General features: G+C 54.6%; 1 protein-coding gene across 5 annotated transcripts in view; it reads right to left on the bottom strand.

The window, feature by feature from the left end:
- EIPR1 (tumor suppressing subtransferable candidate 1) overlaps positions 1-18,608 on the bottom strand; it is a 74,722-nt gene extending 56,114 nt beyond the window's left edge. The window contains exons 1-3 of one of the 5 annotated variants that reach the window (XM_021085729.1): positions 18,421-18,608; positions 12,240-12,323; positions 3,216-3,348 (exon numbers count right to left, since the gene is read on the bottom strand). In XM_021085729.1, coding sequence (XP_020941388.1) covers positions 3,216-3,348; positions 12,240-12,323; positions 18,421-18,462 — 259 coding nt within the window. In that variant the 5' untranslated portion in view covers positions 18,463-18,608. 5 annotated transcript variants of the gene reach the window in all.

The following is a 21,509-nucleotide window of genomic DNA, read 5'->3' as shown; positions in this document are numbered from 1 at the left end:
AAAGCTGGAAACAATTCTAACACATGAAAACTAGACGGTTCACATAAGCACTCAGCCCAGCCCACACGGCGTCACTGTCAACATCACCGTCGCTTCCTCACGTGTAAACGGGACGATGACAGCTGACTCCAAGGCCTGACCTGCCCGAGCACCACCAGAGCCACAGAGTGGGGCCTGGACCTCAGTCTCCTGGGGGCACCACTTCCCAACCCGCCCCACTCGGCACTGGCCTCCATCCGGGCCCCGTGGACCAGCCCAGGCCCTTGAATGGGTCACACCAACCCACACCCTCGGGCCAAGCTGTCCAGAAGCTCTGCTTCCTCTTCACAGGAAGCCAAGTGGCAGAGGAGCCGGAGGTGGCAGAGAACGCTTTTCTCTTGGCCACCCGACACTGGCCGCTAATGGAAACTTCACTGAACAGGACACCACGTGACGCACAGCCTTGGGCAGATAAGGATTCAGCATAAACAGCATTGAAACAAAACAGTAACGTGATGCGAGAATCACAACCAACAGCACTCTGATCAATATTCTACGTGGCTGGTTTGCCATCTCCCACCAGACAGGGGACCCCAGGGAAGGGCCTCCACGCAAACCCCAAACCCAAGAGGAGACACACACCCTGTGTTCCCGCAGCACCCAGCCCCCTGCACGGGGCACCCACGCCACTGCTGGGCACCTGGGCCGCCCTGGTGAGGACGCCTTCGGCTGACACTGGTTAGTGGGGCTGCCCGTGGGACACCTCTGGGCCCCTGGTCTCCCTTTTGGACGGAAGGTCCACGGCTGCTGGGCTGTCCCACGGCTTGATGGCCGGGCTGGGGGCGAGTGACATCGCAGCACAGTCCACCAGGAGCCCGGATGGCCAGATGCCGTCAGGGCCGCACATCTAGAAGGGCGACCGCGGTGTTCTGCCCCCGTGAGGCGGCTCCAGGGGCCCGTGAGGCCGGTCTCTAGGGGTCACATGCTGTCAGCAACCCCGCCATGGGTGCGGGCAGGACCCACGGCTGCTTCCACCCCCAGATGCGGTCAAGGGGGGCTGGCACGCCCACGGTTACGGGCTGTGACACGGCACAGGGGAGGACTCAGGTCAGCCGCGTTCATCTGGAGGGAGATGGCTCCCGCACGCTTGCAGGTATTTCCTACAAGAGCCCGCAGGTGTTCTCCTGTGTGGAAACTTCTGGCTCTCTCCAGTCGGGGGGTGGAGGCAAAAGCCTCGGCAACGCCAGGGTCGGGGCGGCGATGGACCCGCCCCGGTGCAGGGATGGCTGGCTTCCCTGGAACAGCATCGGCCATCCGAGCGAAAGCACCTACCGCCCGGGGCCCCGGGCAGGGCGGGGGTGGCCCAGAGGCCGGGGGGCGGCGTGTCGGCCGGCACTCGGGCCTCGTTGGGCAGAACAGCCGCTGATACAGCAGCGTGGAGCTCGTCACCCTCCCAGAGGAGCCCTGGGAAGACGGGCGGCGGACACCAGCCCCGCAGTCCTCGGGGACAAGGCAGCACAGAAGAAAGAGGCTCCAGCCCTGACGGTGGAGGAGAAAGGGAAGCACAGCCGCGTGGCCAGAAGCTGAGACCGAGAGCAAAAGAACACACGCGCGCGCGTGTGTGTGTGTGTGTGTGTGCACTCTGCCACACCCCTAAAACTAACACAACACTGCGAATCAACTATACTTCAATAGAAAAAATTGTTTAAGCTAAGAACAAGAAATAGAGAATGTGGGGAGAAGGAGCTCCCGTTGTGGTTCAGTGGTTAATGAACCCAACTAGTATCCATGAGGACGCAGGTTCCATCCCTGGCCCTGCTCAGGGGTTAAGGATCTGGCATTGCCATGCGCTGTGGTGTCGGTCGCAGACGCAGCTCGGATCCCGTGATGCTGTGGCTGTGGTGTAGGCCAACAGCTGCAGCTCCAATCGGACCCCTAGCCTGGAAACTTCCATATGCTGCAGGTGCAGCCCTAAAAAGAAAAAAGAGAGAGAGCGAGGAGAATAAGGAGAGAAAAAGGCCTTTCAGAAGACAATGCTCTAGCCCCAAAGAAAAGGTGTGTTTGGGGGGGGCTCATGTGAAGGTAAAGAAGCAGCAGAATTCTACAAACGCGGGCAATCGAATCATGCAGTTCTAGAAACAGAGCATCCTGGGGACCAAACTCCAATCAGAAGGAAAACGATCCCTAAAACTAGAGAATGAGAGGGGAGATGAGACAGAGTGCTTACAGCTCATGTCTAAAAACTACAGATAAATGAAGAAATAAACAAATACTTTAGAATCATCCTCCACGCTGGATCAATGAAGGAAACATTTTAGAAATTACATTGCAACAAACAAACACCACACAGACCATTCTGGTTTATGTAACATAAAACAACAGAACAGAAAGTGAGTCTTCCCCCAAAGCCAGAATTTTTTTTTTTTTTTTCTGTCTTTTGTTGTTGTTGCTATTTCTTGGGCCGCTCCCACGGCATATGGAGGTTCCCAGGCTAGGGGTTGAATCGGAGCTGTAGCCACCGGCCTACGCCAGAGCCACAGCAACAGAGGATCCGAGCCGCGTCTGCAACCTACACCACAGCTCACAGCAACGCCGGATCCTTAACCCACTGAGCAAGGGCAGGGACCGAACCCGCAACCTCATGGTTCCTAGTCGGATTCGTTAACCACTGTGCCACGACGGGAACTCCTTTTTTTTTTTTTTTTTTTTTAGATCCACACCCACGGCACATGGAGGTTCCCAGGCTAGGGGTTGAATCGGAGCTGCAGCTGCCGGTCTCCACCGCAGCCACAGCAACGCCAAAGCAAGGATTTGAACACTCATTACTGACAAGACAGCGAAAGGAGAATTAAGGATGCTGTGTGGCCAGGTTAGTGCCCCAGACTTCGGACTGGCACGAACGTTAAAAGATCCAGAGACAGGAGGCCGGGCAGAAGCCAACTAAGGACCACAAACACCCTGGGAAGCTGCTGCCTACTGGTCCCGAAGCGGCCGTCACACCGACAGGCGAGGGCAGCCCCGCCCACAGGGGCACCCTCGGGCACATTGCTCCCGGGCCGGTCAAGGCTCCTGGAGCAGCTGATCCAGCCTCGATTCTCAGGCTTTGGTCCTCACAGCCACTCGTGATCCTTACATGAGCCCACGACATGACTCTCTGCAAACGGCACCTCTCCGACCGGCATATCTCACGAATCGCGCGCCGACCCACCTGCGGGCACAGACCCCAGGATACTCACTCTTGTTGTAGCAGGTGGCCAGCACCCCTTTGTCTGCAGGGCTGGCACTGATGTGCCAGATCTCGCCCGCCCGATGGAGGAGCACGTTTTTATTTATGATGTTGTTCTCATCGTCAAAGTCTATGATGTGGATCTACAAGCACAAGAGAGCGCACGTCAGAGCCTCCCTCGCTGTCCCCGTGCCCTCGCGGAACCCGTGACTGCGAGGAATCACCCGGGGCACCTTTAACCAGCTGGTGCCACGAGTGCACGGGTACTGTCGTCAGGCAGGTACTATGGGTGCACTGTCAGGATTCGGACGCTGTTATTAGCATCACCCGGGCGCTATCAGTACATGGACAGCATATGCTTCCACAAGCTCACCTGACCGTGCTCCTCTCGGAACACAGGTAGGAAGTCCCCACAAAGTGCTGCTGAGATTGCAAAGCTACACAACACTGCCCCGGCCACACCGCAACACCAGAAGCTCCGCCCTGCCTGGTGGGGGTAGAGCATGGCTGGTGGCAGAGTCATCCAGGTGCTGCCAACCAGCCAAGACCTCCCAGACCTGCTCTGGGAGAAGAAGGGGACAGGCACGGCCACCTGATGAGGCCCAGGCTTAGTCTGCTCTGCCCACTCCCCAGTGCACATAATGCACGTTGGAAGCAACGGAGGAGGGAAGGGGTGAGAAAGTGCTGCCCGTGAGCAAGTCATAAACCTCTTCCTAACAACAAGGCCAACAGGAGTTCCCACCGTGGCTCAGTGGGTAACGAATCCGACTAGGAACCATGAGGTTGTGGGTTCGATCCCTGGCCTCACTCAGCGGGTGAGGGATCTGGCGTTGCCGTGAGCTGTGGTGTAGGCTGCAGATGCAGCTCAGATCTGGAGTTGCTGTGGCTGTGGTGTAGGCCAGCAGCTACAGCTCCAATTAGACCCCTAGCCTGTGAACCTCCACATGCTGCAAGTGTGGCCCTGGAAAAGACAGAAAGACAAAAAAACAAAACCAAAAAAGACCAACAGCTGTCAATGCAAATGATCAAATAACACTCAGTAGTATAACAGCGTGACATTTTAGCCACTAAAGATTACTGTGCTGTCACCATGCTTTTCTGAATAATTTTTAGAGGAATGAAAAAGATGTTCACATTCACTCTCTTATCAATCCCTAAGTCACTGGGGAAAATAAAATTCAACACCTTAAACAGCGGGTTAAGGATGTGGCTCGTCTCGGTGGTGGCACAGTGGGTGAAAGGAGCCAGCACGGCTGTGGCTGTGGCATAGCTTGTGGCTGTGGCTCGCATTTGATCCCTGGCCTGGGAACTTCCATGGGTGCCACAGGTGCAAAGGAAAAAAAATAAAAATAAAAAATAAATTGATATTAATAATTATGGACATGCACAAAGATTTACATCCAAGAATGTTCACCGTGGCATGGATTGTGGTCATGAAAAATCAGAAGCCACCTAAATGCCTGGCGATGGAGAATTGCTCAAATACACTGCGGTGTCTGACGGTAACACAACAATCACTCCACTATAAACTCCTGGTGCCAGGGGAGGGCCCACAACATGCTCTTAAAGGGAAAAGAGCATAAAAGCGCAGGCCAAGCGCTCCCTGCGCTTTTGTTAAAGAGGAAGCGCGTCCAGAACAAGAGAGCCAGAAGGAGACTGGTTACCTCCGGGCAGCGGGGTTACAGCGGCTTTTCCTTTGCGTCTTTCTGGTTGACTTCTTTTTGTTTTTAACATTTTTTTCATGATTAATATGCACTGCTCTGCAGTCAGAACAAACATTAAATGCTATTTTGAAAACGTTTCCATGACACCCGAAACATCCCTGCTCTGTGCTTGCCGAGGGCCTCATGCTATTCTCGCTGCTTCCAGGGCGCCCTCTGGTGAGAACGACCCCTGGTCCCCTTGGGGGCCACTCCGGACTCAGTTCAAATCCTGCCATTGCCACTTACAGCCTGCGTGACCCTGAGCCTCCGTGACCCGGGAGGCACGGAGAAGGTGAAGGAGGAACCTCCTGGAACTGCTGGGACCAAGGTGGCCGTGTGCGGCTTACCACACACACACACACACACACACACACACACACACACACACGAGCGCCCTCCCTTCTCTTGGGGGTGCACGGGGGTGGGGGGGAATTAAAAACCAAAACTCTTGTTGTCATCGTGAAAGCTCTCTTCAGCCCGTCTCTGCAGCACCACAGCCCCATGCAGTTCTGGCCGCAGGTCTGGACATTACACGGTCAGCTGTGAACACGGACGAGAAAGGCAACACGCAAGGTCAGGGCCAACGCGTGTGGTGTGGGGGGAGCAGACAATTCCTCTCTTCAGTGTAGGGCACGTTTCCTACTTACAGAAAAGCCCTCGACAGGGAACAAAGGCTGCGGGGACACGCTGTTCCTCCTCCCGTGACCCTTCCGCGGCCTCCGCACCGCCACACGGGGGCGCCCGAGCGCGCGTGTCCCCAGCCCTCGCCCCTCCACCTCCTCCTCCTCCTCCCCCAGCTCCTCCTCCTCCTCCCCCGCCCCTCCCCCCCCTCGGTGGCTGGTGCACCCAGGCACCTGGTGAGTGCACCCTCCCCTGGGCACCCCTGCTCTGAGCCTGACCTCTGACCTCTCCACCTGCCCCGCATCCTGCTGTGCCCACGTCTTCCGCTGCTCCAGATCCCTGCTGCCGTCTGGGGAAGGGTCCCCCCACCACCTGACAGGGAAGCTGCTGACCAACCAGGCTGCAGAGGACACTGTTCAGATCCAAACTGTTCTTCCTCTGCGAGGGGGCTTCGTCCACCCTCGGGTGACTATGGGGGGGGCAAGACCCCCAGGTCCACCTCTCCGCATCTAACACACTCAGACGGTCTGGCCCCTTAACCTTCACCACTAAGCCTGCGAGTCCCAGGGCTTCTCCACACGCTGTCACGTACAGCAGGCTCCCGGACAGACAGGTCCAGGGTGGTACCTCCGCAGGAGATGCTGTACGGCGCCTGCTCAGAAAGCAGGAGGACGACACCACACACAAGCCGGGATCAAAGGCACAGCGCCTAACACACCAAAGACGACAGGCACCGAGCGCTGCACACACTGGTTCCTTAACCCTCAGAGGAGCCCTGTGCTGCCACATCAGCAAGAGCCACGACCACAGGTGGAGGAACCCAGGCTTACAGAGCGGACGTAGCGATCCATTCAGTTAGAAACAGGGTTCCAGACACCTGCTGTGAACCCCGCACCACCGGGCACATGCGGACACCACACCAGGTAGTCGGGGAGCCTCGCCCTCCCCAACGCTGGGCTCTGCACCGCAGCAGGTCAGCACGAGAACATGAGGCAGCTCCCGATTCCTTAGAAAGAGACTGTATCTTACCTGTCTACTCTCAGGTACCACCCTGTGCCCGGCCCGCACAAAGCGCAAAGAAATCTTGTGTTGCCTAAATACACGCAGTCACCGGCCAGTAAGAAAAATAAGCAATACAACAGAGAACACACTGCAATTGAGGTGAGTGCAACAGATTAAGGGAACACAGAAGACAGAACAATTCGTGTTGCCTCAGAGCCTGGAGAAGGCGTGAGTTGACTGGGTGGTATTTAAATGTGACTTTAAATGCTTCTTGCCATCGCTGAGTTTGTTTTTAACAGCTTATAATGAAGCTCCAACTCATACACTTTGAATTACCGTTACTCACGTTCTGAAGTTGGATTTGCCAGTGCAGGGCTAAGGGCACAGATGACGCTCTACAAAAGCCCAGGAGCCAGGGTTACAGCACGTATCAGGAAGTCTGCAAAGACGGCCTTTTAGTCCAGCCTCGCTCATTCCCGGCAGCGTCAGGGCTCAGAGAGAGCTGTCCCTCGTCCAAGCAACCCGTCACCAGACCTGAGCACGTGACTAGGCCACCCCACGGTCTGTCCCTGTCATCTCCTTTACTGACCTCGAGAAAATTCAGAAACAAAAAAGTGGACAAAATTGGAAGTGAGTACGTGAACGCGCCCCTCTCAGGGAGAGCTAAGAACCCAGGGTCTTCCCGGGGCAGGATCCTCCCAGGAGCGCCTGACGGTGGCGCCACCCGCCCACAGCCAGTCCAGGCCGAAGCCTCGCCACCAACACGCGCCTGCCTTCCCGCCCAGAACCAAAGCCGCCTTCCGGCTGGCAGCTCCCTGAGGCAACAGAGCCCCCGCAGTCCTCGTCTGAGTACTTCACGGCCACTGTGTTTCCACTAAGGGCAGGTTTGCAGCAACCCTGCATTTCTAAGATCTCTGTGCCTGATGGAAACCCACGCGGGCCTTTGCTGAAACCTAACAGGCTCCGGGTTATGGAACACGCCCCTGCCTGACCACCGTCTCCCATCCCTCTGCCCCCGTGCGCCTACAGCTTGTGTCTGTGATGCCCGGAGGACACGAGGCGGCCCAGGAAAATACCACCCCAAGTGGCACAGCCTCTGTGTGCCCAGCCAGAGGGTTTCCCGGAACAACAGGGACGGCGTGCATTCAGCCACGGTAACAGAATGGCCAGACCAGGGGCTTATAAAGCCCAGACGCTGATTTCTCACGCTCTGTAGGTGGAAGTCTGAGATCAGGGTGCCCCCTGGTCGGCTTCTGGCCAGGTCTCTTCCCGCGTCCTCACCTGGGGAAGGGCCAGAAGCTCTGCAGCCCCTCACCCACCCCCACCTAACGAGAAACAGCGGGTAGGCAACACGCAGAGAGAGTGCGGGTGAAGCACAGCCAGACGCAGGGCAGCCCTGCCGCAGCCTCGCAAGGAGAGCCCCGGGGAGGGAAAGGCTCAGGGGTGCCTGGCCTGCTCTGAACGCAGGGAGGGCCTGGGCAAGATGAGAGGCACAGAAAACCAGGCAGAAGGCTGGCATCTGTGACTGCCTCTAACACGTCCAGAAAGACAGCCCAGCGGAGGGAGTCAGCAGTGCTGACTTAGGGGCAGGCACTTTCCAGGGAATTGACGCTGCCGGGACCTGGGCACAGCCTGAGACAAAGGCCCCGTGGCTCACGCAGGGAGGGCGGGCTGCGGAGCCAGCCTGGAGGTCACCCGATGCCACAGCCACAGCTCCATGCTGTAGGTGCTGCGGGGCAGAGGCACAGCAGATGAGGGAAGCTGGCGTCTTGGCGGCCGCCCCACCACACGCCACCAGGCCGCCCGGGAGAAACCAGGTGGCTGCCGAGGGCTGATCCTCCGCTTGGAAACGGGGCCAACAGCACCCGCCCTGCCCACCGAGGGCACAGGAGTGGAGCCCTGACCCGGGGGAGGGTTACCTGTCTGGTCCTGGGTCCCCAAGGGCTGCAGGGCCGGGATGGCGGTCACTCTCTCACCAGCTCATGGCTGGAGCCGGGGGAAGGGGGGGAACCCCAGACAACACAGGACACAGCAGCCGGGGACACACACGACACCACTGAGCGGAGAGGACACAGGGAGCCCCTAGGCAGCCCCAGGCGCCCACCCTGCAGGGAAGCACGCTGGGGACAGGCGACCGGAGACGGGGCCACCAGTGAGGACGTCCTCATCATTTTCAAAGGCACTGGTGATCGTGCTGCGACAATAACGCTTCTGGAAAGAGAGGGACCGGTGCTTCTCCAGTGGCGACAGAGGGCCGAGCACGCCGCCCCATCTGCCCCGGGCTCCTCTCCCAGGACCCCGCCTCCCGAGACACGCGTGTCACACGGGGAGGAGCAGGTGTCATGGGCCAGGCTCACCCCGTGTGCAATACCACGCGTCATGTGTGAGAGAAACATACAGTCACACGTGGGTGGAAACGTGTCACGTGCGACAGGAACACACATGCCATGGTGGGGGGGATACACATACCACGTCTGCGACGAAACGCGCACGAAGCGTGAGCACCTGCCTGCGCCCTCGCCCCTGCCCTCCTGCCCCTCGCGCCCCTGTCCCGGGGCCCCCGCCCCAGGAAGGAGCCCAAGTACCAGGGACGTGAGTCACCACGGCCAGAAGGCCTCAGCTCAGAGGCCCCTTCTTAGAGGTGGCGGCTCTGATGCCACCACGACAAACCAAGGGCCCTCCCGGCCACATGCCGCTTTGCCTGTGCCTCCCTCCTGAGTGTCAACCATCAGCACACCTGTCTTGGCACACCTGTCACTGTGCGGCAGAGGTGCAGGAGCAGGAACAGGCCCGGTCCCCGGGTTTCCAGCACAGAGCTGGAAGTTGGAGTCCCACAGGTCATGAACTAAGCGCTGCAGGTGAGCCAGGGAGGGGCCGCCCTGCGCCCGGGACCCGGGACGGGACCCCAGCAGATGGAACACATGCCTGCATCGCTGTGGATTCAGAGGAAAGCCCCCTTCAGGTCAAGTGCAGAGAAGGAAGCTCCGAGCCTCATCCTCCTCCTTCTGCTCAACCCTGGCCGGAAAACCAACCGAAGGCGGAGGCTACGCGCCTCACTGAGCAGCCGGGGAGGCAGCTGGAAAGGTGAGGGGACGCAGTGGCTCTGGCCAGAGCACCCGGGCAGCCGGGACTCGGGAGGAGGCGGGGGACCAACAGCTACCTGCTCGTTACCATATCTAACGCTGCGGTACCTTCCACGGGAAAGCTGAGTTTCTAGGCTGATTACTAAGAAGGGCCGGAGTCTCTCATTTAACAAGAAAACGTTTCTCCCACTGGGTCCAAGGACTGAGACCAGGACGGTTTACGCAGAGAAACTCCAGGTGATAAACGGCGCACGTGGAGCTGTCACCAGGGTGTCAGAGGAGGCTGCTGTCCACCCCGGCATGGCTGATTCCAGCTCCTGTGACAGTGCCACACAGGGGGTCCTGAAGCCTGCCAGAAACGCCCGTGCCTGGGCCTGTCCCCAAGATGACCTTGCTCCCGAAAGGGGCTCAGGGAGATCAAAGCACTTTGTCACTTCTGCCTGATCCTTTCTTAGTGTCACAGCCAAGTGGCACGTAACTTCGGCTGATAAACCAGGTTGAATGTAACTTAGTAATGGCTTACATGGCCTCATTTTGTTTTGGGTTTGTTTGCTTGCTTTTAGTGGCTGCACCTGTGGCATATGGCGGGTCCCAGGCTACGGGTCAAATCAGGGCTGCAGCAACGCCAGATCTGAATCCTATCTGCGACCTACGCCACAGCTGGCAGCAATGCTGGATCCTTAACCCACTGAGCCACAATGATAACTCCTCTTTTGTTTTTAATTCATGTGTTTCTGTTAGCTTGTAATATTTTCTAGAAAAATCTTATAAGCATCCCTCATTACGTAATAATAGTTTCTTACTAATCCTCAGGAATTTTAAAAGCTGACTTCCTACCAAAAAGGTCAATGATACAGCTCTGAATTGAGTGGAATTGAAAAGCAAGTAGATGAGAAAAAGGCACTTTGAGGCCTGGGGACAGAAGCCGGTGGAGACTAATGCCCACCCCATCACCAACGCCACCCAGGCCATCCCAGGCAAAAGCACGTGCCCAGCCGACTCCTGCCCGCGGGACCTGGCCAGCTCCGTCCTGAAGAGGCAGCTGTGTGCCCATCACCTGCCAGGTACCGTGGCCTTCCTCCCTGCCCCTTGCCGGCAGCACCCCCAGACCACGCGGTGCCATCAAGGGCATTCTGCTGTCCCTGGGACAGGGCTCTGCAAACTTTTTTCAAAAATGAACCATATTCCCATCCAACATTTTCCAGCAGAAAATTAACACTCACACATGCTCAGAAAAATGGAAATTATAAACAGAACACTGTAAACCAACTATAATGGAAAAAACAAAAATCATTAAAAAAAAAAAAAAAAGAATTTATCAAGAGACGATCTGCCTTGCAAACGCTCACGTCCCCGGAGGATAACCAGGGCTCGAAGCTTGAGCCCTTTGGACCAACTTCTTTCTAGTCTTCACTCTACGCGGAGATTCAGTCTTGTACGTCACTGTTTCACAAAGCCATCCCCGACACAGTGTTATCCTAGTGCCACGTGTACAGTGTGATGCTCTGACATCTGCACACACTGCAAAAGGATCTACTTTTTTACATGACAGTGGCCACACGGAAGATACAATCTTAACATTTCACTGCATCGTCTACGAATGTTTAGGCTGTGATGCTTATGAAAGGCTGTAACTTTCCGTAAGTGCAATGAGTGAACACGATTCCGGGCAACCAGGTCCAACCAGGTTAATCATGAACCTGCCACTGTCATAACAGCCAGCCTGGTACCTGCACGATGTGATTCCTCTAATGTTCTCAGCACTACAGGTACCGTGAAAACATTCCTTGTATCTAAAGCTTTTTCTATGTTTCGGGTATAAGAACTAATATATTTAACTCATACATATTAGTTAACGACGGTGAAATAACACAAACATTGACTTAGGAAGCTCTAGATAGATATCATCAAATGCGTTGCCCAGATGGCGCCACCAGCAGAAATCCTCCTCACGGCGGGAGTGAGGACGTCACCACCCTGCCCGACACCGACCTTCCTGGGCGGCTATGTTCAGGCCATGGCCCCGGTGACGATGGGGCCTGCCGCGCACCTGCCCAGGATCAAGGGCAGCGCACATCTCCGCAACGCCCCCGGCACCCACAGCGATGAGGCAAATGAAGTCCACCAAGGCGGACCCATTCGCCCAAGGTCAGGGGCCTGCGACCTTGTCAAGCCATGGACTGAACCCTGAGCTCGTGAGCAGCCAACTACAGCAGCCACAACAGCGTGTGGGTCACTCCCTGTGGGTCCCCCTGGGGGGCCGGCAGCAACGGCCGGGACTCTACGCTGAGATGGAGGAGGGCCCGTCCAGGCTCAGCCAGAGAGGGCGCTGGGGGGCGTCAAAGCGGGCGCCCACCAGCCAGGGTCGAAGGGCCGATGCCGCCCACGTGCCCTGATGGCTCCTCAACCACTGATACAGCGAGGCCAGGACAACCACAAGACCAGCTGACGGCCTTTCACTGGGCCATCGCATACAGTTGGCAGTGTAAATCCCAGGGGGAGTTTTATTTTGTTTGTGCGGCATTGATTTTCTCAAATGCTGCTTGAAAAACCAAGAACAAAATGGCTGTAAAACTCAGAACAGGCTTAGCAATGAACATGTATACGTTTGTCAGAAATAGTTACCTGATTATCATATTTTAGAGACTGCGTCCCAACCAAAAACCGGATGGCATCTGTCTCGGCAGTTTGAGGTGTGAGCGCGCGTGCCTGCAGGAGGGAGGCAAAGGCACACACATGTGAAGGCAGCTTCAACACACAGACGCAGAGGCGGCGGCTCCTCTACGCGGACGGAGCAGCACGGGTGCAAGGGCCTGCGAGGCAATTTTTTTTTTTTTTTTTTTTTTTTTTTTGTCTTTTTGCTATTTCTTTGGGCCGCTCCCACGGCATATGGAGGTTCCCAGGCTAGGGGTAGAATCGGAGCTGTAGCCGCCAGCCTACACCAGAGCCACAGCAACGCGGGATCCGAGCCGCGTCTGCAACCTACACCACAGTTCACGGCAACGCCGGATCCTTGACCCACTGAGCAAGGGCAGGGACCGAACCCGCAACCTCATGGTTCCTAGTCGGATTCGCTAACCACTGCGCCACGACGGGAACTCCTGCGAGGCAATTTAGAAGGACGTATGCACAGCCCTCGACTCTTGTGACACTTTGTGACACTCCACCCCGGAAACAACTGTGAGTGAGCAATGACGCAACAGAGACAACATTGTGCTTTTAACAAAACCATTATTCATCTTCAGCAGTAACCGACTCAACAAACGACGCTCCGGTAACAGAGAGGAAAATGGGTCCCTGTGGTTGCAGAGCAGGTGGCTGAAGCCAAGTCTCCAGCACAGGGAACACGAAAAACTCAGCCAAAGCCCCGAATCTGGGGCAGGTGTTCAGAGCGCTGCCCGGCAGTGACGTGCAAGATCCCCAGGAAAGGGGGCAGCTGAGAGCGGCAGGCAGGGCCTCCTGCCCCTTTCAGCTGGAGGCTCTGATCAGTCTAGCAAGGGTGGCAAAGTGGTGATGCTGAGCAGAGTTCTGACGGCTCACGGGGTGGGCGTAGCAAGTGTGGGATCCACCACGGAGGAGAGGCTTTGGGTAAGGACCCCAGAGGTGACCAGCCAGGCGTGAGCGTGAACCTGCACATAGAGGCGCCAAATCATCTCAGCCTTTGCCTGGATTTAGGGTGACCTGAGCTGGTCCTCCTGTGCCCACCTGCTGCCCGCCAGCAGTCACAGCACATCCTCTGGAGGAGGTTACAGACAACCAAAGTTTCCTCAATTTTCACACGATGTCCAACACACCATCAGAAATAACCAGACAGGAGTTCCCATCGTGGCTGTGGAAACGAATCTGACTAGCATCCATGGGGACACAGGTTCAATCCCTGGCCTTGCTCGGTGGGTTAAGGATCCGGCATTGCTGTGAGCTGTGGTGTAGGTCACAAACGCAGCTGAGACCCTGTGTTGCTGTGGCTGTGGGGTAGGCCAGCAGCTGTAGCTTGGATTCGACCCCTAGCGTGGAAACTTCCATATGCCACAGGTGCAGCCCTAAAAAGACAAAAAAAGGAAAAGAAAAAGGAAAAAAAAAAAAAAACAGACATACAATAAGACAGAGTCATATGATCAGAACTCCAACCCCAGACACAGAGCAAGGCCGGCTGAACGTCCAGAAAATCAGGATCCGGAGAACGAGCTCTGAGCCACTCGGCCGTGTGCACGGGGTTCGCTGGGGGCAGGGGTCTTGGATCTGCACCACGCAGGGGGTGAAGGGAGCTGGGCTGTGCTCAGGGAAAGTGGTGCAGCAATGCAACTGCAACGGAGGTCTCAGCCCACCCCCTGGGCAGTCTGGAGCCTGGGAGGGCCCTTCAGAGTTGAAGCAAGACGGCCAGGCCACCCCCCCGCCCAACCCCACCTCACTGACCAATCACTGGCCACAGGCTGCCCCTGGACAAAGCAGTGACCGGGAAAGGGGTCTGCTCAGTGGGTCCAGAGCAGGACCTGGCCGAGAGCTGCAAGCCAGCAGGGCCCCAGGAGCTACAGGATTTCCTAAGAGCAACGCGGGCAGGGCACCCAGCTCAAATTGCAATGTCTACACTTAATATGTTTGATGTTTAGAGGATCAAATTAAGAATCCCAGGTGAAAAGCCCGAGGCCTAGAGAGGAAAAGAGGAGCGGGCCCAGCGCTTTGGCCTTAGAAACTCAAACCCGGCTCCGCCAGCACAACCACGGCTGTGTCTCGTCTGCTCCCTGTGGCTCATGCTCTGATGCCTGTGGGAGGCAGGGAAACGGCCCCAAGAATGACCGTATCTCCATCCCCAGACCTGCGCAGGTGTTAACTGACACGGCAAAGGGCCGTGCAGGGGTGATCGGGTTACCGGTCTTGAGAAAGAGAGATTATCCTGGATTATCTAGACACACAGGTCCTTAAACTCAGAAAACCCTTCTTGGCGGTCGTCAGAGAGGTAAGGACGGGGGGAGGACCTGAGAGCTGGCCGCCTGAGAAGGACCTGGCTGGCCACGAGAGGGACATGGGCAGCTGTCACTGGCTCTGGAGCTGGAAGGAGTCTATGAGCCGAAGGGCATACGAGGGCAGCTTCTAGAGGCTAGACGGCCAGTGACAAGCCCCCTGAGTCGCCAGGAAGGGACGAGCCTGATTCCCCGTGATCCTTCGACTGGCCGGTGCCTCGACTCCCGCCCGGGGGCCCTGTTGGGCCTGTGAACTGGAGAACGGGAGGGGGTATTCTTTTCATCTGCGAGGTTGGTGCTGATTTGTTAAAGGGCAGCAGGACCCTGACCTGGCCGCGCGCAGTCCACCAACTGGCCCGCTCTGCCCACGTCCTCTCCTCCGCACGCGGCTGGACACCCTCCTTCCCTCCATCACGTCTAATGCCCACAGATTTTGCCCCAGTGCCCTGATCCATTCTTTTTAAAGCAGGGTAAGAGGAATCACTGAACATCTGTCCTGGCCACTTCATCTGGTCTTGACTTGGTTTCCACCTCCGGGGAAACAACAGTCTTCTGGCGTTCACCGCCCAAAGGACGGGATGCAGAGTTCCCGCTGTGGCCCAGTGGGTTAAGAACCCGACCAATATCCATGCGGAAATGGGCTGGATCCCTGGCCTGGCTCGGCGAGTTAAGGAGCCAGCGTTGCTGTGAGCTGTGGTGTAGGTCACAGATGCATCTCAGATCCCGTGTTGCTGTGGCTGTGGCGTAAGCCAGCATCTGTAGCTCCAATATGACCCTGAGCCTAGGACCCTCCACAGGCCACAAGTACAGCCCTAAAAAGACACACACACACACCAAAAAAGACTGTAGACAACAGTTCCACATCCTGCTCTCAGAGAGAATATGTCTAAGGCAATATTCACATTATTAGACATTTGGAGGGGAAAAAAAACCCTACTTCGACCATTCAACTATTTTAAGCAGTTTTCAGGTTTCCTGCATCGGGATGCCTATACCCTTCTTGGCAAAACGCAGCTAGAGAATTTCTGGAGCCTTAGACCCCTCTGTAAAATCGATGAATCTTGGCAAATCTGTACACCTCCCGCCAAAAAGGTACACACACAACACAGAATTTTGCATAATACCAGCAAATTCCCAGACTCTCCGAATGCCCCTTAGAGAAACACCACTTCTGAGGAAGGGTCTGCATAGCCTTGGAATCAAACCCCTGGGGTGGAACTCAGGTGTGCAGAGGACAAGGGGCCCACGGGGACAGCAGGGCTCAAAGGCACACGTTGCCCTTGAGGGAAAAGGCCTGAAAGTCTCCAAAAACAGGGCCCCACAGAAGACTTACCTGAGAAGGAATGACCAGTTTCCACAATTCAGGAGATGAGTACAAAAATACGGAAAGGCACGAAACTTAAAATTCAAACTGGGAGTTCCTGCCATGGTTCAGCAGAAATGAACCCAACTAGCATCCATGAGGATGCGTTACTGTGGCGGTGGCATAGCCCAATGGCTACAGCTCCAATTCGACCCCTACCATGGGAACCTCTGTCTGCCACGGGTGCAGCCCTAAGAAGACCAAAAAAAAATTTAAAAATAAAAAAATTCAAATTGTTTCTGAGCAAATATCCTGAAAAGCTGGCTAAACAAGTCAGAGAAGCCTACTTGAATAGCAGTCAACAAAATTGTGTAATTAGAAAAACCAGGAGTTCCTGTTGTGGCTCAGTGGTTAATGAATTCGACTGGGAACCATGAGGTTGAGGGTTCGATCCCTAGGCTTGCTCAGTGGGTTAATGATCTGGCGGCGTTGCGGTGAGCTGTGGTGTAGGTCGCAGATGCGGCTCGGGTCCCGTGTTGCTGTGGCTCTGGCGTAGGCCAGTGGCTACAGCTCCGATTCAACCCCTAGCCTGGAAACCTCCATAGGCCATGGGATCGGCCCAAGAAATGGCAAAAAGACAAAAAAAAAAAAAGAAAACCCAGAACCGTGAACAAGGATTTGGCAAAAGACTGTGACTGACTGTACGGGCAGCCTGAAGGCAGGAGGGCACGGAAAAGCCAAAACCCTCTTGGGCCACGTTGTCTAGTCACCAGGTTATACCCAGGGAATAAAAGCAGGAAGGTAAGGACCAGGAGAAATGGTTTTTTTAATGTTTTTAGCCCTGCTGCATAGGGAAGTTCCAGGGATAGAACCCACATGCTCATGGATACAAGTCAGATTCTTAACCCACTCAGTCACAAGGGGAACTCCCAGTTTGTTAAGTGTTGAAAATGGTTGTTCTCAGGGAATCACATAAGATGTATAAGGGGGGTTTACAGCCTGCTGATTTTAATCAGATTTTCAGCAACCTGACTTCTTAAACAACTCATAAGAATTACTCATTTTAGGAGATCCTATCATAGCTCAGCAGTAACAAACCCAACTAGTTTCCATGAGGATGCAGGTTCGATCCCTGGCCTTGCTCAGTGGGTTAAGGATCTGGCGTTGGTGCAAGCTGTGGTGTAGGTTGCAGACGTGGCTCAGATCTGGTGTGGCTGTGGTGTAGGCCAGCAGCTGCAGCTCCATTTGGACCCCTAACCTGGGAACTGCCATATGCTGGGGATACAGCCCTAAAAAGCAAAAAAAAAAAAAAAAAAGTTCCCAGCTCATAGGACACTTAGATACTGCCTTGTGTGGAATTCATCTGTAAGAATTTTGTCTCATTATAATAATCAGAACAACATTTACTGAATGCTTATTATGTGCCAGGCTAAGTGCCTGAATTAAATGTATTAACTCGTTTCATTTCATAACAGCCACAAGGGGTAGATGCTCATGTCCCCATTTTATGGACAAGAAAACTGAAGCTCAAGGATAAGTGCTGGAACCAGGCTTCAAACCTCAGGAGCTTCAGCGGTGTCCAGGTCTTTAAAAACTAACACTGCTGCTTCTCTCACTGTATGTTTCTTGAAACTGGAAATCATTTATATTTTTAGCATGCATTTGCTGAGCACAATTAAGCATCAGCTACTTCATAGGGCAACCAATTGTGTTCTTATTTCTCTATGGCTATCCTGCAATGCCTCGAACATAATCGGCCAGCCATCCGAATAGACAGAAACCAGTACAGGGCTGTAACAGGCCCAGCTCAGTGTGACCTACCTGCCCTTCTAACTCATCCTTTTAGCCCACCGCTCCTCCCTCCTTCACTCTGTCCACTCAGCTCTCTTGCTGTCCTTCTAAATGGCCAGAGGCATCCCCACTCCACCGCTTACAGTGGGACCCACTCATTTCAGTCATCCAGGGAGCACTGAATACAGTATGGTCACAGTAAACAGGCGTTAGAGAACACAGGACAAGGAGGAATAGGACAGGAATGGGAAAACACATGAAATCCCACCAGAATGTGAGCTTTAGTTAACAGGACTGTACCAATGCTAATTTCCCAGCCTTGGTCAAGGTTCGCTGGCCATGGGAGATGCCAGCGTTAGGGGAAGCTGGGTGAAGGAAACACAAGAACTTTCTCTGTATCTTCACAAGGCTTATGTGGATTTAACATTGTGCCAAAATTAAGCCAAAAAAAAACCCCAGATACAGATACAGTGCCTGCCTCCAGGAAGGAACTCCAATGCTGGAAGAAACGTACACAGGTAAATACGCCCAGGTGAGTGGTGCGAACTAGGCCACAGTAACGCCCCGGGATGGGGGGACGCGGCGGGGGGCTCCCAAGCCCGGGGGTCGCGGGCGGACCTGCTGCGCTCACTCTGGGTCACGCAGACCCCTGGCCCGTCCTGGGTGACCACGGCCTTTGGTCTCCGGAGGCTCAGTGACCTCGGCTACACAGGGGAAACCGCTCCGGGCGCCGCGGGGCCTTCTTGTGACCCACCTGGAACTCCAGGCCGTAGATCACCGGCGCGTCGTCCTCCATGCTGCGGCCGCTCACACGCCTAAGGCGGACCCCCGGAGCCGGCGCGCCCACAGCTCACTATCCATTCATTCCCTCCAGCCCAGGCGGCGTCTAACCGGAAATCTTTATAGCCCAGTCCGGCTTCGGTAGGGCTCACTTCCGGCGCCTTCCTTTTTCGTCATCACTGTACTCCTCGCCGGCGGCCAATAGCGGCAGCGCGGGTCTCGCGCGCATGCTCACTTGGCTCCCATCCGGGCTCTCAGCTTCGCGGCCCGGCAGCGGGACCAAGAGGGGAGGAGTCTCGCCTGGGGCGTCGCTGCAGCGCCAGGTCGCAGCCCTCGCTGGGCCGCCCACTGCGGGGAGCCCTCTCGGCTCCCTTGCTCCAGAGGGAATCCCTCACCTGTGGCTGCGATGACATTAGTACTTTTCCGGGCGCGCACTTTATAGGCACTGTCTTGAAATTCTTCCTTTCAGCCTTAGGCTAAGGCATCATACTTAACCTTGTGCAGATGAGCCGCTGCAAATGTGTGACAGTTTGGGGCACGGGGGTGTTAAGGTGAGGGGACCAGGGTATGTGCCTGGTCTTTCAGACCCGGGTAGGCTGGGCCCAGGAGCCTTAGAGTTAGGGGCCGCGCTAGTTCATGTCCGCAGGTGCCCAGCGCTGTGTGTCGACTGGCAAAAGGACCACACTACCAGCGCCGCGGTGACGAAGGATGCTTGTCAGGAACCACTGCCATTGTTTGGCAGCATTCACTTCTAAAGGGGTTTCAGTGGGAAGACCCTGGCATCCCTCCGTCTCCAAAGACGTTCGTGCTGGAGAGGTTGCCCCTCTCAGGCAGTACTCCCAAAATGCCTGGCCTTGACATGTCTGCCAGTGCCCTTGGCAGACAGGAATGACATTCCAGGGAATCCTAAAATGCTGAAGCTGAACCTCCTTAACTAGTCTGAATTCCATAAGATTCCAGGACTGCGCGCTTCTCTTCCATCTGTGCGACCATTTAATTTTACTGTCTTTCCTTAATCTTTGTGACAAATAACTGGGTTTGGAACAGGTGATATGAAAAGATGCTCGATATCACTAATTATCAGGGAAATGCAAATCAACCCCAATGAGCTCTCACCGTGACACCTCACAGAATGGCTGTTATCAGAAAGTTAAAAGACAACAGGTGTTGGCAGGATTGGAGAAAAGAGATCTTTTGTACACTGTTGGTGAGGAGGTAAATTGATACATCAACTAAGGAAAACAGTATGGAGCTTCCTTAAAAAATAAAAGCAGAACTGCTATATGATCCAGCAGTCCCACTTCTATGATCTGAGAGAAAGGAAATCACTAACTCAAAGAGATATCTGCACTCATTGTGCATTGCAGCAGTTTTAACGTAAGCTAAGGAGACATACTAAGCGTCTGCCAACAGCTGGATGGAAAAGGAAAAAAATATGTATATATTATAATACCAAGCGAGGGCTCAGTGCCTGCCGCCCATAGAAGCCCATACTATGGCATTGGCTTTTGAGAAAAGAACAGTCCTTATTGTGAGGCTGACCAGCAAGGGAACATAGGCAGGTCTTAAATCTATGTCCCTGATGCAGGATTTGGGGAGAAATTTGAGAGATTAGGGGAATTTCAAACTTGGAAGCAGATTGACTAGTCTAAAATCAGTCCATATAAACGACTCGTGCTGCTGGAAGCCACATAATCCTTCTTGAAAGATTTCTTGCCTCGTAAAGGGCTCCAGCCACGTTTCTACTTGAGTTGTATAGACTGAAGATTCTTTGAGGGGTCGCACTGGAGACATAGGTTCCCGTCTTGCGTGTGTTATGTGCTGTCCATAAAACAACTCAAGGTTTGATTAATCATCTATTTAAGGAAACCAGTTTAAGCTGGCCAGTTTTTAAGTGCCTTTTCATTATATATATAGAGAGAGAATATTATTCAGCCTTTAAAAAGAAGGAGGTTGGTCATTTGTGACAACATGAATGAAACTAGAGGACATTGTGCTAAGTGAAATACGCCAGATACAGAAAGGCAAACACAGCATGATTCCACTTCATGTGAAATCTGAAAAAGAAAGTTGAAATCCTTGTAACAGAATGGAATGGTTACCAGAGACAGAATGGTGGGGAAAGGGGGAGAGATGGGCCAAGTAGTAGAAACTTTCAATTATAAGATGAATAAGTTCTGGAAACATAGTTAATAATAATATATCCTAGACTTCGAATTGGCCAAGAGTAGATTCCAAATGTTCTCCATCCACCCACCCACCCACCCACCCACCCACCCACACACACACACACACACACACACACGCACACACTGGAAAATAAGTGAAGTGATGGATAAGTTCGTTTGTTCCATTGTGATCACCATCTTACAATGCATAGATATATCAAAACATCACGTTGTGCACCATAAATACATAATATTTTTATTTGTCGAAAATATTTTAAATCATTAAAAATAAGAACGGAATGGCTGAGTCTGGTTTGGCTCAGCTGTACTCCAGCGCCCAGCACTTGCCTGATACGGGCTGGGTAGGTAACCTCATCTCTAGAATGAGATCTGGTGGTTACAGTAGAAATCAGAGAAGCAGAGGCACAAAGGCATCCTGGCCACCCCACCCCACCCCCGTTTGCCTACGATTAAGTTGTGGCGCTAGGAATGCAGGAATCTTCATGCCGCTGGATCAATCCACCCACCCATTAGTGGTATTACTACCATTACCATTGCCATGGTTAATAGCTCACAGAAGTAGTACGAACGGGAAAAGTTTGCAATACAAATATGCACAAAGACAAATCCTCGAAAATAGTTATCTCTAGGGTGCTTTGGCCAGGAATAAAGAGACCTTAACCAACTCTCTTCCACCTGCCCCACCCCCTGCCCCAGATACGTCTGCGGCCTCTGAGGGTCAGAAAGATTTCCCTCCGCCTTCCCAGGGGTGGGGTCGGCTCCCCAGTCCCCGCCCAGTCCCCGCCCAGTCCCCGCCCCACCTTGGGGTCAGGCCCCGCCCACCGCAGCAAGACCCGGAAACGCACTGTTCTGCCGGCTCCTGCGCTGGGCATGG

Source organism: Sus scrofa, chromosome 3 (assembly GCF_000003025.6).
Source record: "Sus scrofa isolate TJ Tabasco breed Duroc chromosome 3, Sscrofa11.1, whole genome shotgun sequence".
Lineage (NCBI taxonomy): Eukaryota > Metazoa > Chordata > Mammalia > Artiodactyla > Suidae > Sus > Sus scrofa.
The sequence above is the reverse complement of the archived record's forward strand: the minus strand, read 5'-3'. Positions and strand labels throughout refer to the sequence as shown.